This window comes from Dermacentor variabilis, chromosome 1 (genome assembly GCF_050947875.1).
Source record: "Dermacentor variabilis isolate Ectoservices chromosome 1, ASM5094787v1, whole genome shotgun sequence".
Classification (NCBI taxonomy): domain Eukaryota; kingdom Metazoa; phylum Arthropoda; class Arachnida; order Ixodida; family Ixodidae; genus Dermacentor; species Dermacentor variabilis.
The window spans coordinates 73,256,372-73,281,213 of NC_134568.1; the positions used below are offsets into that span (position 1 = coordinate 73,256,372).

The 24,842-nt window shown below is 46.3% G+C and overlaps 1 protein-coding gene across 1 annotated transcript in view; it reads left to right on the plus strand.

Moving 5' to 3' along the window:
• LOC142579340 (acyl-CoA Delta-9 desaturase-like) overlaps positions 1-15,438 on the plus strand; it is a 43,695-nt gene extending 28,257 nt beyond the window's left edge. Inside the window, exons 3-6 of the mRNA XM_075689424.1 lie at positions 7,668-7,798; positions 9,499-9,704; positions 10,497-10,767; positions 13,500-15,438. Coding sequence (XP_075545539.1) covers positions 7,668-7,798; positions 9,499-9,704; positions 10,497-10,767; positions 13,500-13,679 — 788 coding nt within the window. The 3' untranslated portion in view covers positions 13,680-15,438. The remainder of the gene's footprint in view (positions 1-7,667; positions 7,799-9,498; positions 9,705-10,496; positions 10,768-13,499) is intronic.
• The last annotated feature ends 9,404 nt before the right edge of the window (positions 15,439-24,842 follow it).

Genomic DNA, 24,842 nt, shown 5'->3' on the forward strand with positions numbered 1-24,842 from the left:
CACCAGCTCATTATACAAATAGCTTGTGACGACAATCACGTAATATTCGTATGTTGCGCGTGAAGGAGTTCTTTTAAAACATGAAAACACGCAAAGTACACAAGTGCGATGCCGAAGCAGCACGAAGAATTAATGAATTCTGGGGTTTGACGTGTAAAAACCACGACTTGATTATGAGGCACGCCATAGTGGGGGACTCCGGATTAATTTTGACCCCCAGGGGTTCTTTAACGTGCCCCCAATGCACAGGACACGGGCGTTTCTGTATTTCGCCCCCAGAGAAATGCGGCCACCGAGGCGGGATTTGATCCCGTGACCTCGTGCTTAACAGCGCAACACCATAGCCGCTAAGCTACCGCGACGGGTCAGCGCGAAGACAAGGGACAGAGCAACCGATGTACACTGCTAACATGTGGTCGAAGGGAGAGTTGGGGGAGGGGGGGATGACACGTCGCTGTCTGGCCAGAAATAGGTAGGGGCGACCACTCTCATTCCCCTCTCCTCACCTGAGTCGCCGTCAGTTCGCCCTCTTCACGCGACTTCGCCACAGAGGAAGGTACTGCGTGCTCACTCAAGAGCGCCGGGCGTGTGGACTTCAGGGAACGTCTTGCACTCTCACCACTGTTTTCAATTTGTTAGTTCTCTCATTAAAAAAAAACGAAACCTTACAGCAGATCCAACCTGCCTTGTTGGAATCTATATATACAGCGAAGCTTACCAGGCAGCGTTCACGCGCACCTTCTCATGTTGGTCAAGGATGCCCCGAACTAGGCGCTCTGCAGTGCAATGCACCTATGAACGCAACCAGCGTTATAGGGATGGAAAGAGGCAAGCCGGCCTTCTGTACCACTTGTTTGTGGTACACTACCTCCCATTGGAGGCGCAGAGTCAACGGTCCACGTGGTTGCCAGGGGGCGCAACTCATGCGCAATGTGACGCCATCTCCTTCGGTGCCATCTCTCCCGTCTCATCGCAGATCTTCGCCTAGCGGCCCCTTCACCTTCTCCACCAGCGGCCAATGACCCGCATGGGGAGGCCGGTTTCCCTGTACCTTCTACTGCTGCGAGCGAAGTAGTGTGCGCCTTCGCTACTAGAAAGCGCCGCCGTCGCGTAGCCGAGTGTAAGCTATTAGGCGATAACGCAGGCGCAGCAGCACCAGCATCAGGCGGCAGCTACGGTCAGGAAAGCCTGGGATGGTTCGCGAAGCAAGCTTCGCTTTAAAAGCTACCCCAGGTACCTCTCCGTGCAGCAAGACCTTTCGTCAGACCGGCCGCGGTGGATTGGTGCTGGGGGCGTTCTGCCACTCAGCGAGATATAGCAATTTCATTTCCCGGACATGGAGGCCGAATTTAAATCACGGCAGTATGCTAATACGCCTGTGAACATATTTAGGTGAGGAAAAAAATTCTAATCGATAAAAATTATTCTATTGCCCTACGCTATGGTATATTTCATAGACCAGAGTGTTGCATGGGTGAAGTTCAACCTTGGCCATCAAATGAGGGCTACTTACACAGTTGTGTTCTGTTTTCTGACATGGTTGCACACGTGTAGACTGTACATTTCATAGTATTCTTCCTTAAGTCTGCAATTTTTTTACCAATTCTTTTTTTACTAACAGATTGAGGGCCTCTAGGACACACTAAATGAACAATTGCTGACTACCAGTCCCTCACAGCGTACTGAGCAGCTTTGGAGGTATAGACACCATCAGCCAATCAGTCAAACTAGAAAAGTGTAGACTTTTTGTTGCGATCGCAGTTAAGTGCTCGACACTGGATTTTCCTTGTCCATATGTCCGTCCATCCGTCCCTCTATTTCTTTACGCTGACGATGACTGCTCTGGTCACCGACGTTATTCTGTCGTCTGCAGGCTACCTTCCCATCCTCAGCTTCAGCTCACCATAGGGCGAGAAAAAGAATTGCGACGGAAACCATCTCAGGATGACTGCCGACGTTAATGCGATTAACTGCCACCACCGAAACGGGTCATGTATGAGGCGTGTACTGCAGCCTGCCTCCTCTCTGCGCCATATAACTGCGCCATATAAAGGCGCTGCCGCAAGGTCCACGCGTGGCGCGTGTATGAATACAGAGGCACCCTGCAATGAAGTTTGTCTGTACATGTCAGGCCACCTTGCAGCGACGGAGAGCCCCCGCAAGTAGGCCGTCACCGCCATTTCACCATTGACCGTACTGCGCTCAGGCCCGCCTGAAAGCGCCCTTTTACAATTTGTCGATGGATTCACCCTGGCCTCTCGGCAGCTCCTCCATAAGAAGTCTGGACAAAAAGAACAAGCACAGATCCTCCTGCATTAAGGAATGTCACAACTGTGAAGGGGATGTCAGCATCAAACTGTACCACTCCCCTTCAAAACCGTGGGAAGCAACCCGGCGGCTGAAGTGGATCGTCGCGGTTCGTGTCACTCTTGCGAATTTCTGTTAAACGAACTAAGACGTAAATGGAAAGAAAGAAAGAAAGAACGAACCAGCAGGCAGCCTCCACAAAAACGCGCGAATTGATTAGCGCTGTTGTATATTGGTTTAGATTGCTGTTTGGCTCGTCTCGCTCCAAAACAAACGAGCTGTGGTTGTTACGTGTCAACTCGACCTTCGTAAGCGCTACGTATTGGAGCTTAATTGCACTGTGCTTTTTGTTGCGCATTAATAATCAAACGCGCAGCTTCTTTCTGCGCCAAGATCAAGACGTGACTGCTGGAATCGGGCTGAATCATGCCGATATTTTCTTGCGCTTAGAAAAACCGAACTAATGTTGGAGTGCACTGCAGCACATGTCGAATATTCGCAAATTCGCATTTCTCTGGCGCATGCTTGCGCACATTTGTTCAGTATTCGCGTTGTTTGGTCTCAGCTGTTTGCTCTCCATTATGTTTCAGCCGTGATGACCTCTCATATTCGAGCCCGAACGACAATACGAGACTACACTAGAGGCACTTTGTCAACGAATGAAAAAGCACTTACGTGCCAATTCGCCAAAACCTCTACAATTGTGAGGTGCAAGGCACGCTCCAAGCAATGAAGCTACAAATGACAAGTTGAAAAACGTCTACGGCCGTATTTGCTCACTTAAGAGGCACAAAATAATGATTTGCTAACTTCGTTTGAGTTCGATTTCGAAAGCATGCTTGCTTTGTTGTGACAAACACTTCGCGACCTGCGGTGGTTGCTTAGTGGCGATGGTGTTGGGCTGCTAAGCACGAGGTCGGGCGGTAAAATCCTGGCCACCGCGGCTGCATTTCGATGGAAGGCGAAATGCGAAAACGCTCGTGAACTTAGAATTAGGTGCACGTTTAAGAACCCCAGGTGGACCAAATTATTCCGGAGTCCGCCATTACGGCGTGCCTCATAATCAGATCGTGGTTCTGGCACGGAAAACCCAATAATTTAATTTAAGCATTTCATTGCGATTTCCGCGCTGTTTACTTCTTTGACATAATATACATAATTGTAGTCGTAAACTTGGGGCCGCATAACGTAAAACTATTCCAATATGTTTTTATTACAATCTCCTGACGTCAAATTTGCGTAGCCGCCGACGCATGCATTGGGAGGTCACCCGCAGGGTTGTCTGAACAAACCAATCATATGCTCCTCTCGTTCATAGGAGGTCACTTTTGTTTGCTTGAAAAACGAATAACATTGCCTACACTGAGCGGCTTGTCCTATCTAATCGGCTCACAAGAAGCAAGGAGCATGTCCACCAAGTGGAGAGGGATTCGATGGGGCCGAGCCGCTGCACTGAATATCGATAACCGGATGAAGGGGGCGGTGCCGGCGTCTACAATTGGTCCACTTTCTCTTACTTAGATTGCGGTGGCCCGTCGACAATCGCGGCGGCATGCAACGGAAGCTTAAGAATGACGCTAAAACGGACCCTCTGCAAAGAAAAGTTGGCAGAGCGAGGTCGTAAACGTACCGAAAGTTCTCTAAAACGTTACACGGCCACGCAGAAAGCTTTATTACACGCAAATAAACTCATGCCCTCCAGTAGGTGCGAGAAGCCAGGGCCGCTATTTTGTAGCGATGCATTATGCCTTATTCTATGCTATTCTTATCATCCACCACACACGGCCGCCTGATCGCGTTGATAATGTGGGCAGACCGTCGCTCTGACCACTGGCCAAGCGCGAAAAGCCTGAAAAAGCATAGATTCGGAAAAGGCATCGCTACAATATACCGGCCCAGTGCCGGAGTGATCGGCGGCAGGCATCTTTTATCCTTTAGGAATGGGGCTGTCTGCGGCTATTCAGAAGAAAATTCAGTTTTGTTCGGCATATTAATGCATTTTTAACGCGTTCACGTCACTTTGACGGGGTAAGTTCTTGCGGTTTTGTGACGTCGCATGAGAGGCAGGTGAAATGGGTGCAGCCCGAAAACTTTTGATCAATAGCCGAGGGCTAATGGCAAAAAGGCGTCGAATCAGAAATAACTATTTTTGTTTTGTTCGGTCAAATTGTTCATAATCAGTGTGTACACGTCATATCAGATGGGGAGCTATCACGGTTTTCGTGACGTCGCGTGACAGACAGGTGAAGTGGGGGTGGTCCGAAAAAGTTTTTGACCAATCGCGGTGGGCTGATTGCAGAATTGGAATAGAAAAGGTTGGAATAGTTTTACGTTATAGCGCATTTCACGTCCTTTCTGAAGAGCCAGTGGTCCAAAATGGGCCTTGATGTCTTCGACTGCCTTAAACCCCTGTCCCACGGGAAGATGTAATGTTATTCGAATGGAATGGCATTCGATGCATCGAATGCCAGTCGGTCTCTTGCGGTGCTACAGAGTAAAATATAATGGCATTCGCAAATGATAGCAATGACGATCTGGAACAAAATCTGTGAAACTCAAAGAAATTTTGTGCCTATTAAACGCGTTTAACAACTTTTGCGAGTACCTTTAAAACGGATGAAAACATTTTGATGCCTATTATTCGCAACTAAAAGCACTTCGATCAACACATCCAATATGGCCGACCGCCGCAACACACTCCTGACGCAAAGAGTAATAGCGCTTGAGCACAGCCCGTGGTGAACGCGGCAAAAATAATTATTCCTTTTTATAAGCCTAAAGAAATATCTTCTGACTTTGCTGATGCACGCATTATTTTTTCGCATTGCGTGTCGCTGTTGTCTATGTGGGGCCATGAGTATACATTCGATTCGAAATCGAATGCGAATGAGTTTCTCTAACTCATTCGATGGCAAATGTCATTCCATTCGAATGACATTAAATTTTCCCGTGTAAATCCCGATTAGTGGGATTATATGCGAATGCCATTCGATTCGAATGACATTAAATCTTTCCGCGTGACAGGGGTATTAAAACCACAATTTATAACGACCGACACGCTTCAAACGAGCGCCGCAAACGCATGCCTCCGTAGAAGTGGCCGCCTCGGTGTTTCGCCGAACTGACACGGTGGCGCTGACGGCTGAGCCGATCGCTGCGCCGCCTGACCATTGAAGGTAGCCTATACACCGTTGTTTCATGGGCGCCACCATATTGCTGTGCAGTGGTGCCATCTATGGGCAGTCGACATGCTGGTTTGGGCGAGCGCTCCGTCTTGCATGGCAGGTATACGCTAGGCGGTAGTTTCTGGCGTGTGTTTTTGCGTTCGTGCGGTCTATTTAGTATGACGAGGTGTCTTCTACGTGGAAAACGGTTCTGGGAAACGTACTGAAGTGGTTTAAGTCGGCGCGACCGCACTTTCTGCTGGCGTTGAGGCGGACGGAGCACGCAGCGCGATGTGTGCGCGCATATTCGTGTCTACAATCAGCCTCGGAAATCAATTGTGTGTTTCTGAATGTTCCATGCACTAATGTCGCCTTAGAGCAGTATTCTTCTTTGGTCCTAAGCTGCGGTTTAGGAGCCATGAAACATACGCGACGATCGTAACAGTGTGGGTATCGTTCTGATACGATAGAAGCTGTGCTGTTATACTTTGACAAGCGTTCAAACTGCTAGCTGCAGATTGCATTGCGTTACTACTTGGTTCGGTGGATGAGGGTTCCACCCATGAATAAAATAGTTTTGGTTAGTAATAACAGCATATCTTATAGTGTGAATTAAGATGGTCCAGCTAAGCGACCGTTTACGAACTGCGCGAGCGTTCTAAGCAGTGATAGGTGCTAGATTACAGACATCTTTGTTCTCTATAGCGCATGGTCCAAGCATACTGGATCAACGTTTATGGATCTATAAACGTTGTGCGGCGTGACTATGCGATGCGGGGTCGTGTTGTGGCGTTAGCCCATTTTCTCTTTCTTTTTGGAGAAAGAGGTTGATAAGAGATTTTTTTCCGTTGTGTTCACTCCGTTCTCTACGACGCACTCACACGTGTTACGGAAATGTTGCCCTAAAAAATAGCCATTGCATTCTCTTTATACGATCCCTCTCATATGTTATGGCTTTACAGGGCGGAAAGGCAATGCCGAAGCACATAGCTTATATATGTATCACGCTAGTTCACCAACTTCAGTGATCACTGTGTTGAGCAGCGCCATCGGCCTCATGCAGGAAGGCTAGCGTAGACATATAGTGATTTCAAGACTATAGACTTGAAAACCGTGAGAAAGATGCCGGTGTATCACAAATATTTGATAGCACCTGCCGCTTAGATGTTTCGTAGTTGTCTTGGGTTGGCCGTACACGAGCATGCGCTCTTATGGTTTATGTTTTCGTCCTTACGACAAGCACTCAGGTAGTTAGCATATTTACCATTTCATGCTGGTAGTAGAGAGATACCGGTTCTCTTCGTCGAATTAAAACCGATATACCCAAAATAGTTCACAGCACATACACACCGCGGCTGATAATGCGCGCGGCATGCTTGCGCCTCCAAGCGATATTTCCGCGTGCTGTTGTTACCGATGCACCGAAAGGCTTCCCCGACGACTTCATATGAACGGATATTGCGTAGATTTCACAAAGCACGCTCTAAAACATCTCGAAATCGTTCCGCAGCACGCTACAGCAATACTTTCAAGCAGCGCCTCCGCATGCGTTTTTGCCGTCAGATTACGGTAAAAATGCATGCTCCCTGCCCAGCGCTGCCGGTGTGATAAAGAACGCCCTGCCGCTTCCTCGTCGCCAGTCACGATGCAGCCGACCTTGTTCACCGAACGCACGCTTGGGAGCAGCACGATGCCACTGCGCAAGCGCTCCGTCACGTGGCTTTTTTCATATTTCGCGGGCTTTCTTTGGAACGTGAAAAAAAGGACCACGTGAGATATATCGTGCTGGAAACAATTTATTGAGAAGTTTGTCAACGTGCTCTACAAATCTGCGTGTCATACTTGTGGTCCTCAGTCAATAATTAAAACGTTGGGTAATTAAACTTAATGAAATGGCGAGTTATGGGGAAAACAAAAAGAAGTCTGAGTTGCTATAGGCTATTGCGAATAGTTCGCGTTCAATTCAATTCGCTTCCGACACGCCGTTCATTTTTAAATCCTTGGCTCAAGAAGTTATGCGAGACACCCTGTATATTTCCCACAACTAAAGGCAGTCCAGCGGGCCGACGACGCCGCCAGAACCCAAGGGTTCGTGCCAAACGCCTAGGCAGGGTGAAGCGCGCACTATTAACGTGCCAGACGAAAAGAAAGTTTTCACCACCACCACCACCGACCTCATTGCCTCCTTCCTCGCAGCCTTCCTTGGACTTGGCATCTCCGGCGTCGGCTCTTCAGTGGCAGCCCACCGACTCTGGTGCCACCGCACGTTCAAGGCGAAGCTGCCACTCAGGATAATGCTCATGATCGCCAACTGCTTCGCGCTGCAGGTGAGTGCCGCGATGGATTGTTGACACACGGGGCAGAGCCCAAGTGCACAGCCATAACCTGTTCCCGCATTTGCCGTGCTTAGAAAGCTAGTTTGAGAAATTCTGTGCACCTGGAACGAGAACCACGTTCCTGATTCACACAAGCGTTTTCGCTCCTAAGAGCTATCTGTCATGGGCCATTCACTCGAGCTAACCGTATGGTTGTTATCACGACTGGCTGAAACATTTCCTTACGAGGTGATACAATTTGCGAAATGCTTAGTGAACAAGAGTCTTGTTCAATTAGATGTGCACCTAAGTCGCTATTCTTAAATTGTACACGCACAGTTTTACAAGGTAGGTTTCATTTTTACAAAATGTAGAAGTTAGAAAGAATAACAACAAAGCATTGTTTAAGACACACACACGCACACACACACACACACACAATACTTATGTATTATGGGCAAAATTTCTTTTGAATATCCCTCTTTTCTGCCATAGGAACCATTCGGCTTCACTAAATCTTAATGAAGCGTGGGTGCAATGCTACTGATAATATCTCAGTTTCTTTCCTAACCATATTGTGAGCCTATAGGACTTGTTTCTGAACGGGAATCACAAAAATACGACAGAAAAGACAGCTCACGGAAGCGATAAATAATTGAAAATTTTGTTCAACCAGTGTCAAGCGCACAGCGCTTGTGAAGCAGGCCGCTGCAAACAGCGTCGATTCGGCTCCGTGAATAATTGGCCCGTCAATATCCCTAGGATAATATTCATATGTGATAAGCGCTCTAAGCTGTTCAAATCTCTGATAAGCGCAATCATCAGTGATTCATCTATGTGATAAGCACAGTGATTCGATTCAAAACGCGTACTGAATTGAAATGTGTTCGATGTGCTTGCGGTACAGCGCTAGGTATGAGCTGGACATCACAGTGCATGCGCAAAGCTTCTGAGGGTCTTATTGCTTGGGTAGTGACTCCGAGCCCGCACCGTCCTTCGAATTGAGACCTCGTGTCCCACGTGCCCATCCACCTTACGTTCCTCAGCGGGAAATCCTAGCTGCAAGGCGCTATCCGTGTGGCTCGGTCGAGTGCTGTGTGCCTGTGACTTGCTCATTTCCTTCGATTGCTCTTTGTTTCGTCCTGTTTGACACCGTGCTGTGTTCGGCTATGTGGCGTTTAGCTAACATTTCGAGCTCGCTTTCCTTATCTCTCATTTTCTTTTATTTTCCCATAAAGCATATCGTCATCCTTTTTTTTTTCACCTTTGCTTTTTTTTATTTCGTTACGCAAAAGACTTGCCTGAGGAGTCCTCTGTCTCGCATTGGCGTGTTCACTCTCATGGCTATACTCTCAGCCGTTAACAATATGCCCCAACCACCACCACGTTTTTCCAGCACGAAAAGCGCGTTCTCGCAGTACTGCTCACACGGCGCTAAACATTACTGCTATCCGCATTGTCGATGAGCCTCCAACCGCTAGCGCAAATCGATGCGCGCTTCTTCCGCCCAGTAAGCGCAGGGGTCTTGGGTGAATCGCGAGCTTCGCAGACGTCGTCTGTAGCTTATAGTATTATTATCAGCTTCTTCTTCTTAACCTACTCCACGTATAAAAGCACAACAAAGGCTCAGTCGCTGAACAACCAACGTGCTTCTGCAAAAGTCAGCGAATGGCATGCTCAGCAAGTAATTCTTCTGCCACCTGTTTTTGCAGAACGACATTTATGAGTGGACGCGGGACCACCGGGTACACCACAAGTTCTCGGACACAGATGCCGACCCGCACAACATCAACCGTGGCTTCTTCTTCGCGCACATGGGTTGGCTCATGTGCAAGAAACATCCCGAGGTGGTCCGCAAGGGCGCCACCGTCGACTGCTCCGACGTGCTGCAGGATCCCGTCGTTGTCTTCCAGAGGAAGTGAGTCTCGAGTTGAAACTACGCGGCTGCGTTTATAGAACACACCTAAAGAACAGCACAGCAATGCAAGGAGTCGTTGCACACCGTTATACTGTCGAATCAGTATTCGTAGGCGTTATTTGTCAGTGACTGTCGGCGAGACCCTGTCTTTTAATTGCATTTGCAGTTAGTTGAACTCTATGGAATGTCAACAAATGTATTATATAGGTTCGGTTCCTCGCATGTTGCGTTCCCCAACTTTAGCGACTAACACATCCCTCCACGAATTTCATTTGAACGAACTGCTGTAACGTTGGAAATCGATGGTCTAGACTTAATATTCCGAGTTTGGAAACGTGCAAATGGTGCTACGGCTTTCGCTTTGTATTACTAGACTGACACATCCCTTTGTCTTAATACATATATTCGCCGCTTCACGCGAAATAATTTGCGCCCCCTACCGAAGGTATACGGGCCACACTACAGAGAGGGTGTGCCGGCTGTTTGGCGGAGTTTTACGCGCTCTCATCGCTCGAAAGTTCAGAATAGCGAGGGTGAACACATGACATCTATAAGTACCGCAACTATGTACAACTGAAGAGACTTTATTCGGCACGAAGTATAGACTCCAGTTACGCGCCCTACGTCCTCTCTGCTTGTGACCAAGAATGCGTGAACGACGCGTGTGACTTCTGCAGCTTTTAAAAGAAATGCTGACTGCTTCGGGGTATCGTTGCGTGGTTGACCGTTTTTGCCTTTCTCAGCAACACCAAGAATTTAATATTCGTGTTTTTCTAAACCACTTCGCCGCAGGTACTACGTTCCTCTAGTGACGCTATTTTGCTTCGTGCTGCCGACGCTCGTACCCATGTGGCTGGTGGGTGAGACGTTCTGGAACGCGCACCTCGTGAACGCCCTGCTGCGCTACACCGTCAGCCTGCACATGACGTGGCTGGTGAACAGCGCGGCGCACACCTGGGGCTACCGGCCGTACGACAAGAACATCGCGCCCACGGAGAACCCGGCCATGTCCGTAGGAATGTTTGGCGAGGGCTTCCACAACTTTCACCATGCTTTTCCGCAGGTTGGTCCTCTCGGTTTAACCGCATACATGTGGTTATTTCATCGGTATACTAGAAGACCAACGGCTCAAAGTTGTTTTGGGACCAATTACGATCACCCTGAGGGGCGCATTCGCTTCGTTATCCGCACGTAGAAAAACAAGGGAGCTTTTGTAACGATTATATTTATGCAGAAGACGCCGACAAGTCTGCCTGCAGGGTCAATTTGTTGCCAGGTGCACTGCGTTAGCTGGAGGGAACGTGTAAGAATAAAGAAAAAATAGAAACAGAGAAAGAAGAAAGGTGATGGTGATAATGGAAGCAAAAATAAATAATATTCCTCGTACATTCAACAGCGAAAGCACTTCTCGAAATACCGAGTCCAGTTCACTCTCACAAAATATCTTCCTGATAGCCCATTGCACTTGGCGCTTCAAAATGTAATGCAACATTTTGATTTTGAGAAATGAAAATAAAATAGCGGCGCTGTTTTCTCCGAAACAACAGATTCACAAAGTGTTTAAAAATGTTGTTTTTTTTTATCGCGAATGAAGTCAGAATTGCAATCAACCTTTTTAATCTTTTCTTTAGAATCATTAGAGTCTTGCAAGATGTTCTAGAATACGAGGTGTCCTGAATTAAAATTTACTGCATATCATCACCAATAATTTGCTGTTCCCCTTTTAATGCAACCAGTTTCATTCAAGTCGGTTTAGCGATACTCTAATGACTGCTTTCCTGGCCTTCAAATGTATCTAAACATGGAAGTAAATGTCCGGAGCAGGGTTGAAGGATGCTCTTGCTATAGAGAATGCATGCCTAAATCTTCCTAGCCATGCGCAACTGAAAGTGCAGATTACAGACTTAATAATAAATTCATTGGGAACTTCCAACAATACGTATTTTGTTCGCGTTCCCAAGGAATGGCGTTTACTTACGGGAGATTTATCGAAAACCAGGATGCCTCAGAATCGTTTTAGCGAGTAATCGCTTCACAATAAAATTAAATCTTAAGATAATATAGCATAGGTGCGCACGTTTGCTAATGAGACGTAGAAGAAGAAAAAAACTCGCCAACCTATACATTATTTTACCAGTACATCGTCATCGTTTCCGGAAACATGCGTCCCCATAAACAGTGCTGCTGTCAGGAACGTTGCTTAAGTTGTGCGCTTTATAGGGCGTACTCGTGAAACGTACCTGGTACCCAGTGGCTTAACTGAACACTTGATTTCCAAAGCCGGCGTCCGCCCAGGTTACTGGGGCAAAGGGAGAGAGGAGACGATGCACGCGAAATTCGTTCCTCTCTTGATGTCCAGGCGGCGCCACGTACTTCTTCACGCGCACCACCTCGAGCTTCGACTCCAACGCGTTCATTGCCTTTGGCTTGTCCGAAATTTGCCTCATGACGAAAGACACATCGTATTGGCTGTCAGTTGCGACGAATGTCACGCATGAGCCTAAAGAGGTGGTTAAATCATGCAATAGAGTTGCAATATCGTATCAAACTGAGGGAAGTCATGATATTAGTGTGCTATCAAATCATTACCTCTTGACAATGGCCGTATTCTGAAATGTTCGCCTTCCGCGATAGCTTCGCCGCCGCGATAATCACGTTCAATAAATCAAGCGACTGCTTACCCGTGGCGTCAGCGTGCACTACCAACACGCGCTGTGGAACGCTTCACATCGCGTGAGATAGCGCACCGTGCGAGTGCAGAGCGGCTCGGGTGTGCTGTTTTCGAATGCGGAGGCCGCAGTACGGGTTCTGCACACTGACTGCGGTTGGTTACGGCCGCGTTAGGTAGAATAAACTGAATAAGGAAGTGTGAAATATTTTATTCTAAATGAATCAACAAATATCGCCGCAAAACACCGCGTGTAAGACGCCACCAAAAAGTCGACTATAAACTACCACATATCTCTACTGCACTCTACCACCGACCGAACGCCAAAACACGTGTTCGTTTATTCAATATATGTCGAGAGCACCCATCGACACCATGACGTTAAAATGACGTAGGCCGGAACTACTAGTAGGCGCTATTTATTTTCCGGTTTTGCTAAAACCGCCAATCAGTGGGCGCCGTTGGCGAAGGCGTGGCCAAGGCGATAGTTGCGCGGAAGGCGAACGTTTCAGAATACGGGCTTTGTTTTTCGACTTTCTTTTTCCTCCATTAGCAGGAATCAACGCAATTTAAAGAGCACTCAGCACGACAAGCGCAGAAAGACGAAAACAGAACGCTTACCAGCTAAACGTGGGATGTATTATCTAATATTTGTAAATGTTCCTTTACATTTCCTCCTGAGTAAATTTCGCGTTACAGGAAAAGGATTGCGGTGTCTGCAGCAGGTAGTACAGCAGTATGTACGAGCAAGCTGTACAAACGATAGAGAGCGTAAGCTATTAAATGAGAGCATGTTTGTTTAAATGGCACGCAAGGAGAATGTGCAGTATTTCATTTCTGCAATTGGTTCGTGGGGATGCAACATACCAAAATTTATGTTTGTCGAGGTGGTTTTTTTATTATTTACGAAGTGAAGTTTTATCCACTCAAAGGCTGGGACTGCTTCAAAATCGTAGCCGCGATACTCACAGAAAGAATTAAAAAAAAAAGGAAAGGAAAGAGAGCAGACTAGTGTCACGCACGTCTCTTTCACTTCGTGGTTAGTACCACAAGCGATGAGCGCGTTAAATTCAAGTGGGAAGACACGTTACGAAGCGCGTTCATGACATTTTGCTTTCTTGGCGCAGGACTACAAGAGCAGCGAGTTCGGGCCACTGCTGAACCCTGCCACTATCTTCATCGATCTGATGGCGCTGATCGGCCAAGCGTACGACCTCAAGACGACGCCCAAGCACTTGATTGACAAACGCATCGAGAGGACCGGTGACAAGAAGCAGCACTACTTGAGGGCATTCGCATCTACTTGAGCCGCGAGAATTTAGCAAAGGCTAGGAGCAGGGACGGCGCATTACTACGTATACCTGAATAGTGCATGTCTTCGGGGGCATACTGCGTCCTCACTCATTTATTCGGCATTTTCGCCTCACACTTCCTTATTTTGCCACCCATTGCATTGGTAATCTCAACGGCTTTACCACGGCCCTCCTTACTCACGTCATCTCCCCCCTCCCCCAACCAACCCTCACCTGCTTCCACTCTTGGCAAACACCTGACACCTCCACGAGAGAAACGGGTAGTAACGGGTAATTCACGAGCAAGATCAGCAAAACTAAGCTGCGTTAATCGATTAATTGTCCATATTAACTCAGCAGCATTTGCATATATTAGGCAACTTTGTCTGCTAAGGTAAAATGTACCACGCTACATTGAATTGGACCTGGCACAATACGCGCAAAGGTGGCTGGTGGCGGATATCGTAGCGACGACGGACATAAAAGTAGCGGTTTATACCAAGGCTCTCTGATATCAGATGGAGCAGGATGTATCCTAAAAAGCATGCGCACTGAATATACGGCTCTACAACAAGGTGGTTGCACGAAGAGCTTCATAAGGACGCCTTAACTAGACAGGCTGAACCAACAAATTGTCTAAAAAAATCATCCTTTGAGCACGTGTATGGTATACGTGACCAGCTACACAAAGTTTACCTTGATGGGATTATGTTAGGGCCATGCGAGTAGGCATCTGCGTCAAGTGATTGGTCACTTCCGTTGCTTTATAGCAGCTAGCTAGATCGTCCAACCGCTGTCTGCTTCTAGTGCCACCAGCCTCTACTACACTACTGCTTCGTTAAACTGGAGCTCGTACACCTCTTTTTTAATTATTTTATTCCTTCAACTTGTTTATTTCTTGGAAATATTCTACCTTAGCAAGCCTTCGCTTTGCATCTGAAGCTCTGCTTTAGTCTTCGCGCTCACAGGTCTTGTCATTTAAAGTAGCTATTATCTTTACTAGTGTTATATTTGCGGATTTTTGTTTTTCACACGTTCGGCGTCTACTATTGAAACCATTTTTTTCTTCTATAGATAGTTGCTGTACAATGTGATATTAGGGCAATATTATTTACTGACACTTGTAGTGTCGACGACGCAGGATCGAGCTTGATATGAGCGACTCCGCAGGGCATGTGATGTTTTATGTTGTGCAATGTTTAGTGTCTGTGTTTGTGCGTGTGTGTAATGTATAAGTTATGGTCATCGCAGACATTCATTGTTGCATGCGGCATTATTACTTATCTTCGGTGAATGTTTAATAACTTAACGTTACAGCGCAAACACCTAAGACGATCCACAAAAAGAAGACGCGACACACACAGCAGCGCCAGTGTGTGTCGTGTCTTTCTTTTTGTGGTTCGTCTTAGGTGTTTGTGCTGTAACGTTAAGTTCAGAATTATGTACTAACTAGGCCCAAATGAAGTGTTACTGAAGTTTAACAACTTGCCCGGGACTTCACCTGTGCAAGGGCGAAGAGCTGCAACTTGTACCCCCCCACCTTTAGCTATACTACGAAAAAATTTTAACGTGTCTTCTTCAGAGCGACGTGAATGCCTTGAAAACTTACACAACTGACAGCTATATGTAAGCATCGCCTCAATCCTATGGCTCGAATATGTTCGTATGCATGATTTTTATTTTGGTCACGCATGACCTATGCAGTCTATGTTTGTTAATACTTGTGAGTGTATGGTGAATGTTGATTAATAAAATTCACTTATTCATACACATGTTTGCGCAACGGTTACGCTCTCTTTTTGAGTATCAGGGAAGAAAAGCATTTTGCTCATCAATCACAAAGTCAATCTCGAACGCTCGTGCAATTTAATAGTAGCCTTTCGATTCCCGCTTAACCCCATTTAGGCACACTGGCAGGTGAACGGGAAAAAGAAACGACACATGGCTTAACCGTATCGCATGGCTTAACCTCTTTAATGTCCTTATTTCCAGGAGTGCTGCTATAAGCCAAGGTTTCTTAGCATTAAGCACCATCATCATGATGATGTGTAATATTTAGCGGTGCAAGGGCCAGAAGTACCATGATGATGATACGGCTACGACATTGTAAAGATTCTTACTTAAAAACCATAAACATGTGTTCAAAATCTCAAAACTTTATTACTCTTATCTGAGTGGAACGCCCCCCTCCCCCCCCCCCCCCAAAAAAAAAAGAAGTGCCTAAATGATGCCGATTTTTGCTGTATAGCCAACAAAGAACGAAAAAAATAAGAACGGTTGGGGAGCGAGTATCACACTCGTGAAGATGGCTAGCTGCGCAAAATTAAAAGTTTGTTTATTAAGCGCGGAACGTGATACACCACATAGTTAACGACCGTCATTAATACTGAATGCCTTTTTTTATACGTCCTGTTTCTGCATGGAGGAAGGAACAAGTTAGGAGAGAGCATTATGTCACGCAGCGAGCCTTGGCAAGCGAACGCTTCGTGAAGCCTGTGCATTTGCGTAGTGGTGGCGCAAGACATGATCATTTGAGTCGAAATCCCGTAGCAAGAACCGAGATTTGTTGAGACGTTTGGTTCCCAGTGGCTATGCCAGTAGTTTTTATTCGGTGCGCGTTTGTTCGGCTTCCCTGCCGTTGGTCTCCCTGCAGAGCGGGAACACTACAACCAACCGCGCACTTGGATGTGCGAGTATCGCGTTGTGCGATACTCCCTCCAAACATTTTCCTTCCTCCATGTTTTTCTGTGCATCCCGCGTGGTGCAACTTAATATGCACGCCACACATGTTTTTTTTTTTAATAAAGTTGAATTAAGTATTGGAAAAGGCCTTAAGTTACCTCAAAGGAGCGCTCACACTAAATTTCGAAGTCGAATGAACTTGTGAGATCAATTTGTGTGCGCGCACACAACGTTTACAAACTGTGAATAGCATGTCCAGCTTGATATAGGTTTAAATTGAATTTTAATGTACGTGCGGACAGCGTCGTCGACATGAGCGTGGTGCGTCTTGTAATCATTTGAGACTAAACAACGACGTCACGTCACGAGTTTTTCTTGCATCCATAGACGTATCTACCGGGGGGCAAGGGGGGCACTTGCCCCTCCACTTTTGAGAGGGGGGAGGCAAAGTATGTCATTTGCCCCCCCCCCCCCCCAGACACACACAAACACCTTTGAGCGCGGACACAGACACTTTCGGCGCTGCACGCTGGAAAGTCCATTAAAACTACAGCTGAAGCTGGATTTCTTTCTTATAATAGAGATACAGAGAGCGAGAGAGAGCGAGAGAGAGAGAGAGAGAGAGAGAGGAATATAGGAAGGCAGGGATGTTAACCAGTCAAGAGTCTGGTTGGCTACCCTACGCTGGGGGAAGGGAGAAGGGGAAGAGAGAGAAGGGAGAGAGAAGGCGTAGATACGAGTACGGACAGTACTCGAGTTAAAGCCGCTCGCGCAAACCAGACGTTTTGAGAAAGCACAAAAGTGCCTTCAGTGCCTTATGAGCCGATGATCGGTGGGGACGGTGCTCTAGTACTGTCTGTTCACTCAGAGGACGATAATCTAATTTGCTCAATGTGCTGGACAAAGATTGTTTTTGTGCTTGAAATTGAGGAGAATGGCACAATAAATGGTCAATGTTCTCCTCGCATCCGCAAACATCACATGCAAGACTATCAGCCATTCCAATTAGTACTGAGTAGGCATTCGTGAAGGCAACTCCAAGTCACAACCGACACAGAAGAGACGCTTCGCGTCGGTGCAGACCGGCCGGAGGTTTGAGTTGCAGTGACGGGTTTAGTCTGCGCAGTCCTGTGCACCTTGTATGTGCATTATTCCACTCTGCTAAGGAGATCGTGCGTGCTAGAATGCCAAGTTGTCTTGCGGCGTCGATCCTTTAGAAAGGAATAGGGACGCAGTGGTATTCTTGGTTTGACGTCCAAGCTACCCTATCTGCGTCATCATTTCCTGTGATACCGCAATGACCTGTATCCATTGAAAAGAGATATCATGGCCTTTTTCTCTTAAGTTATGGACAAGTTCCACGATTTCACACATGAGCTGATCGTGAGTTCCATGTCGGAGAAACGACTACACACATTGCAAGGCCAGCCTTGAATCGCACAAGACTGCCCATTTTCGAGGACTTTCAGCATTTATCACGTGAAGCGCGTCGCGGAGAGCCGCGAGCTCTGCAGCTGTAGACGTAGTGACATGGGAAGTGTTGAACCGCTCGGTTATTCTCATTGTTGGTATAACTACAGCGCAACCGGAACTGGTTGATATAGTTGATCCATGAGTATAGACGTGTGTGCAGTCACTGTATTTCTCGTACAAGAGAAGTAAAGTTAGTTGCTTGAGTGCTGATGACGGCAAGTCATACTTTTTGTGAAGTCCTGGGATTGTAAGGTTTACTTGAGTACGGCGCACACACCATGGAGGTATGGAAGGTCTTACCGCAGGTGCGTAACGTTACCTGAGAGATGCACGGTGCGTGAAGACAGTCGCACTGAATGTCCTGCGGGGCCTTTCTATTGGGAGACTTGCGAGGTGGTAGGCACATCAATCCGTGGGCACAATGCGTGGGCACATCATTCACTTAGCCCGGACTGGCGTCCGGGCTAAGTGTATGATGTGCCTACGCATTGTTTCGATGCTAATGTGCGTTCTAACAGTGGACTCTTGTGCGACTGCAATAACTTCAGTCGTTGACGCACTCCGCGGTAGACCAAGGCTGTACAGCAGGAATGCCATAAAGAGAACACTGTACAGTTGCAGCATAGATTGTATTGGCACTTATAGTAGAGTGACCTTATAGTAGACTCTTGTAGTAGAGTGACCACATAAGTAATGCTTTTCTTTACTACGCATCTCCCTGCTTAGAGAACGACGACTGCCTTTTGTGCCTTCTCGGGACACCCTGTAGCGGACGACGCGTGAGCTTTGCATACATGCTCGCGTTGCGGATGCCTGGCGCTGGGCAGTTCCCGCCCTAAAGAACTGTCAGCTTGCGCAACTTGCATCATGCCCATTTTTTGGGACCGCTATATCCGCATTCTAAAACACTATCAGCTTGTTACATTTAACCTGCGGGTGAGGGCGAGATCCGGATAAAGTATTATAATCAGCCGCGCCCAACGACTGGTGTGCCTTACAGCCTGAAATCGTTGGATTATCAAATGCTGGAACTATTTAATATCTGTCCATCGCAGCGTCGCAGTCTCAGTATCTTATCCCCATCAGAAATCGAATCAAATCTCTAACATGTATAACTGTAGAATTTCATCGTGTAATCACGACCTATCGCATACATATTCTCGTGAAAATGACCTTGGTCGAACTCGTAGTGAATTCAATACCAATAGACCACTGACTTGAATGTTTCCTAAAAAAACATGTGTAACTTCTGACTGACGATTTTATTTTCAGGCTGTTTCTAAATAAGAGCTACACTATTGTTTCCCGATAGGAGCAAACACGGCACATATTTTGTATTTTGAAAAAAAATGAGGGCCACTTTTTGGTGATGTGTACTGAACATTTGCACTGTGCAAGTTGCTTATGTGCTCGGAAAACAGTAACTGACTGGTCGCTTTATCCCAATTTTTATGCATTATACACGGCATTTGGTTGTTTTCTTCCGGTATCCGCGGTAAGATATGCGGGGCACGGTGTTTATATTTATTGGACGTGCGAAAGAATGTTCCGAGTAACGAGTGATATATGTTTATTTTGTGTACGTTCATTAAAGCTTTTGTTGAAAGTAATTTACAGAGACGATCGCTCGCAACCACGATAGCGCGGTTTGACCAAAGACCTCTAACAGAGGAACTTATTTTAGAACGCCGACATCACAAGCCATCGCAGCGGAGGGCGACGAGTGCACTGTTGCAGTTTTTAAGGGCAACAGAATTGGACAAGCGGCTGTAGCCTGAACAGATGTTTATAGTGTCGCAAGTGCTACAGTGCTGTGCGGTGGCGGTATGCGGCGACAGTGACCGACTGTAATTGTATGTGTATGCTCCTTTCTTTCTTTATCTCTACTTTGCCATCACTTTACTTCCTCCTCCCCTCTCTCCCCAGCGTAGGGTAGCAAACCGGATCTTCCCATCTGGTTAACCTCCCTGCCTTTCCCTTTTCTTCGGTCTCTCTCTCTATAGATCTAATCTAATACATCTAATAGATGTATTAATAGATGATATAGATGGAAACATCTAATATAGATGTTTCCTAGACTCCTGAAACAACGCACTAGATACGGGCATGAAATTACGTGAAAATAGGAAAATTTTAAGCACAATGCGTTGCGAAACTTTCACTTTCCTGCTTTAAATGCAAGTGTTGCAGATATTTACTAAACCCTCGTTCTTTCATGTATTTTCGTGAAATACCTTCAGTCACGAATTATGATTGACTGTCGATAACAGGGTCAAATTTACATAATTTTATCCCAAGCTGACGGAGACTCCATATAGAAAGCAAGTCAAGGTGGGAAAATGAGTATGTGCATTTTATAGTGACGGCTTATAATTACATATAGTAATTAAATGTTAATTTATTGTGCAGAAAGTCAGGCCACATTTCTTCATTAAATATATTGAATCGACCGCTCGAATGACATGCGCAGGTGAATTATTGGGCACAAGCATTACAACAAGGGAATAAATAATCTTTCGCGACTACTACCGAAACGCCTAACTTCAAACGTTCCGTCGAAGACGGTAATGCCTTCATGAAAGCGGTCGTGTGAAGCGATACATTTCACTCAGAAGTGAAATGGGTGTACTTTAATGAAGCAGAATGTCCAATTTACTCAAAGCTTAATGTTCATGGTCTATTCGTTGCAACTACTGCACAGTAATGGCAAAAATAAGTCGCGTTCACAAACGTGTACGCCGTGACTGAAGAGGATATACAAGATGCGTAGTAGATCTTGTTGATATCTATGGAAAATTAGGGGCATGGCAAGGATAAGGTGTGGGCAATGTTCCAAGTGCGTGGGTTAAATGCGCGTTTTCCAGTAGAATATGTATGCAAGTGGTCCATAGCGTTATTAGTCCGTTTTATGAGCGGTGTAAGACATAGACGGCTGCGCTTGCATAATTACAACTGAGGCCAAATTTTGCGAACATAAGGATAAGAATGCGCCAAGTTTATGTGCGATGGTAAATACGTGTTGATCAAAGACAGCGTTAAAAAAATTGTAAGCAAGTTTTCGGAAGTATCGCGATGTTCCAAGAGAACTCTGCACGTTTCGGATATATTATACTTTGATGGGGTAGACAGCATTGTAACTGCAATGTGTCACGTAATTTTAAACTTTCTGGCTTATTTAGAAGCGTTACGTATAATTATTGAACCCTCATCTTTTTTCTTCTTACTTTTTCATGCGTGATATATTAGATCAGCCTGGTGTCCTGATTGAACTAGAGGAGGGAGCTTTGTTATGTTTCGTGACTATAAGGACAAGTTAATGGGTGATGTGGAGGTGAAGTTCAAAATAGATGGGAAATTGGGGCTTTCGCAACAAATTACGTATGCAAGCACCGCAGAGACTTTGAGCGTGTCTATAACGAGCGGGGAAGAATTCATCCCGAAAGCGGCCAAGACCAAATTTAGCGAAAATTGGTGGCAGACTGTGGAAACTCTCTATGCGAAGTTAAATGCGGTTGAATAAAACACAGTCGTTGTAAAAAAATTCTTATTCAACTGTTAGAGCGTGTGATATGGCCGCTATCAGCTTGGCTTCGCAGTGTCTCGAGATAGTTGTAGTTTACAACAGGTTTATATTTTGTGAAAAGGGAAGGGGACATGGTAAATGCAATGTGTGCCAAAATTGTTACGTTCCTGGTCCGGTTCGAAGCACTACAAATAATTAATGAGCCGTCGTTTTTCTTTCCCTATCTTCAGGCATCATAACACGTTCCGTCCTATTTTCAGCGATGTCCTTGGTGAACTAAACAAGACAGTTTGTTCATATTTGGCGAAAATGAGGGGCGCGTTATGGGCAATGTGTAGGTAAACTTCAAAGACGCAGGACTAATTAGGGCATTTGTAGTAAATTAGGCTCGTAAGCTATCCGGAGCTTTATTAATGTGTTTAGCGAACAAAGAATTCATCCCATTGCCGTGGAAGAACTGTAAGCTCAACACATATCACATCTAGCGGAAATTGAGCTAGGACGGGGGGGGGGGGGGTGCATTATAAAGCAATAACGCATTGCACACCCCCTCAGCAGTTGTAGTGGTGGCTCTCAACAGATTCGCTGGACATCCACCGTCAAAGGGCCGGGATAGCGCTTCAATTTTTTTTTGTTTTTTTGTGGGAATATTGCAAGTAACTTATGTTGATTTTACATCGTTGTGTATAGCCACGGCAACACTATTACCTAAACTAGCGATACATTTATTCTGTAGACTTAAGAGCAAGTCCAATTATTTGTCGAACTACTCAAATGTTTTGTTGAATTATTGAAATTCTTTGTAGCAAATCTGCATTTTTTTATGTGCGCTGTACTGTTGCTACTGGGCGGGATGCAAGACCGCTGTGGGGCACTCATTGCCTTTTGTCCCTGTATCACCTTAAGATTTGATATAGTTGCGAGAGTTAAATGCAAATTCAGACCATTTTTCTGGCCCCCATGGTTCACCATGTGGGACTAGTAAATAGGTCCCTGTCTGGTAAACATAAATATAACTCACAGACGCGATTCCAGGCTATTTCAAATATTGTAATAGTAATATATATATATATATATATATATATATATATATATATATATATATATATATATATATATATACATATATATCAGAGAGAGAGAGAGAGGTCAGACCGTCTGCGGTTTGCACCCCGTGACACTAGAAATAGTTGGTACGCACTGCTTGTATCTTTTGCCTACCGTGCGCCGAGGAGACCGCGCTGCTTGCGCTATTGCTCTTTCCCGGCGCTGTGCCGCTGCGCAGGCTACGCTGCAGTGTTCCACAGTTGACGCCCGTGGAGGAACGCCGTCCGTGTCGTGCTCGTGCGTTTTTCACTTGAGAGCGGAGAAAACATGATGTTGCGCTTACCTCCCCTCTGTTCGTACTGAAATGTTGCAGACAGATCGCATTTTATGGCGCGGTTGGTTTAATATCACCTTGGCGCAATAACTAGCCTGATCTTTAAGAACACAGAAGTGCGAAGTTTCGATTTTGAGTTCATTACTCAGACGTAAAATATACAGAGTTTCGAGTTTCCAGAACTGCAAACGTCTATGGTGAAGTTATGCTGTCAACGCGATGCTAGCGCATGCATGTGTCGCCGCATGTCGGCAGCTATGGAAATTAAATAATCCTCTCCGGCAGTATTGCCACGTAGGAAAGAGGGTTGGTTTGCAGATGCCTACGCCTGAAAGTGATGTTGTACCGCCAGCGACTCTCGTATGCAGAAAATTGCTGTTGCTGGACGAAGAAATGAAGATGACGACGAGAACGGCGACGACCGTCCATTGCGCGTCAAAATAACTATAGTTATTTTGACGCGCAATGGACGGTCGTCGCCGTTGTTGCTATAGCAACAGGCATCTCGCGAGCCCGTCACAGTTTTGTGCGATCCACGTAAACGGCTGTGTTTACGAGGCATATCATGAAGCAGCGCCCATCTCACTGCTCTCAGAAATCGAAGCTTGGACTGGTCGCTATAAACAATGGTCCAAAATAATTACCCGAAAGAAACGAGGTTCCGTGCCGCGATTATTTACTCGTTCATTTGGCTACTTATTACAAGAGAAAAGACGAGATGCAATATTTTTGTGCCAGCATATTCCTTAAATGACGGACGTATACTACTTCCTTTCACTCATCTCGTCCATATCTCGTCCTTGTCAGTAGGCTAGTTCATTTTTCGTATTTTCTGACCCTATATATTTCGCGCCACTCAATGGGCAATCGATACAGAGCCGTTATGTAGTTTTCTGTCATGTCCCGTCGTTTACGCTACATAAAGAATATATTGGCCGCAGACCAAATACATCAGCTGAGTGCTTTTGCACTGCATCGTGGTAGCATATCAAGGGAAAAACAATCAAGAGACACGGTTTCCCACCACGGGATACCACCTCACCTCATCTGCACCAGGGTCGTATTGGAAAGCTCAAGTCCTCCTGCCGCTTTTATGCCGCCTACTACAGAGGTACACCTTTGTCACGCTTGCGAATCGCTCGCTGCTGGCACGCGAAGTTGCACAAGGTCTAAATTTATCCATTAAAGCGCAACGGCGGCCTTGCTGGTGGCGCTAGCTTGCGTGCATATTGGCAGCGCATGTTGGAACACGTGCGTACAGACAGAAAAAAAAATAATAATGCGACCGGAGGCAGGCGCCTCCACAGTTCTATTTGCTTTTCTCGCCGTCTGTGTCGTCAGCCTTGCACAGGCAATAGGATTGCGAGTATGAATTCACCAAGAGGCTTCGATACACTTCGGTTGCAAACATACGTTGCCTCAGTTGATAAATTTGTTAACGTGACAAACCAGGCCCGGTGACATTACGCCTTCCCTTGCACAGGCTCTTGGCTTTACACTTTGGCTGCACACTTCGCGCTTTCACGTGGTATCTTTCTGACGACAGGTCACCACAACCTTTATATGAGTCAAACCTTGCTCGCAGCGTATACGTCGGGGCCTAAAAAAATCTAACAAAAACTCTGAAAAGCACTATGTCACGCTCCTATTCGACATGCCCACGAACAGTTTCGTGACAGTATACACAAAGCCATTGATGACTGCGCAATCACGGTGTCTTTTTTTTTTTTTTTTTTTTTGAAGCTGATGGCTTCGAAGTTATGGCATTTATGCCCCAGGAGGTACAGCATCGGCGGATCTGTGCTTATGCAACGCTCTCGGCACCTTTACGTGCGTAAGCAGCACCTCTCAAAAGCCGCTTGTTGGGCGATTACGAAATACGACTGCACACCCGGGGCTCGACGCTGGCAAACACTGAAACCAAGGACAAATGGCCGAGGTGCAAACACGCCGCCGAGACTGCTTGCGCAGCTGATAACCTGCCCTCGACACTATATCTCGACAAAGACTTTGCGAGGCTTGGCTTCTTTCCGCGCCGACGGGCTGACAAGAAGGCCAGCCAATGTATGGGTTTAAAGTATTGGACGGCAAATGGCTCTACCTAGGTACTCAGACCGTA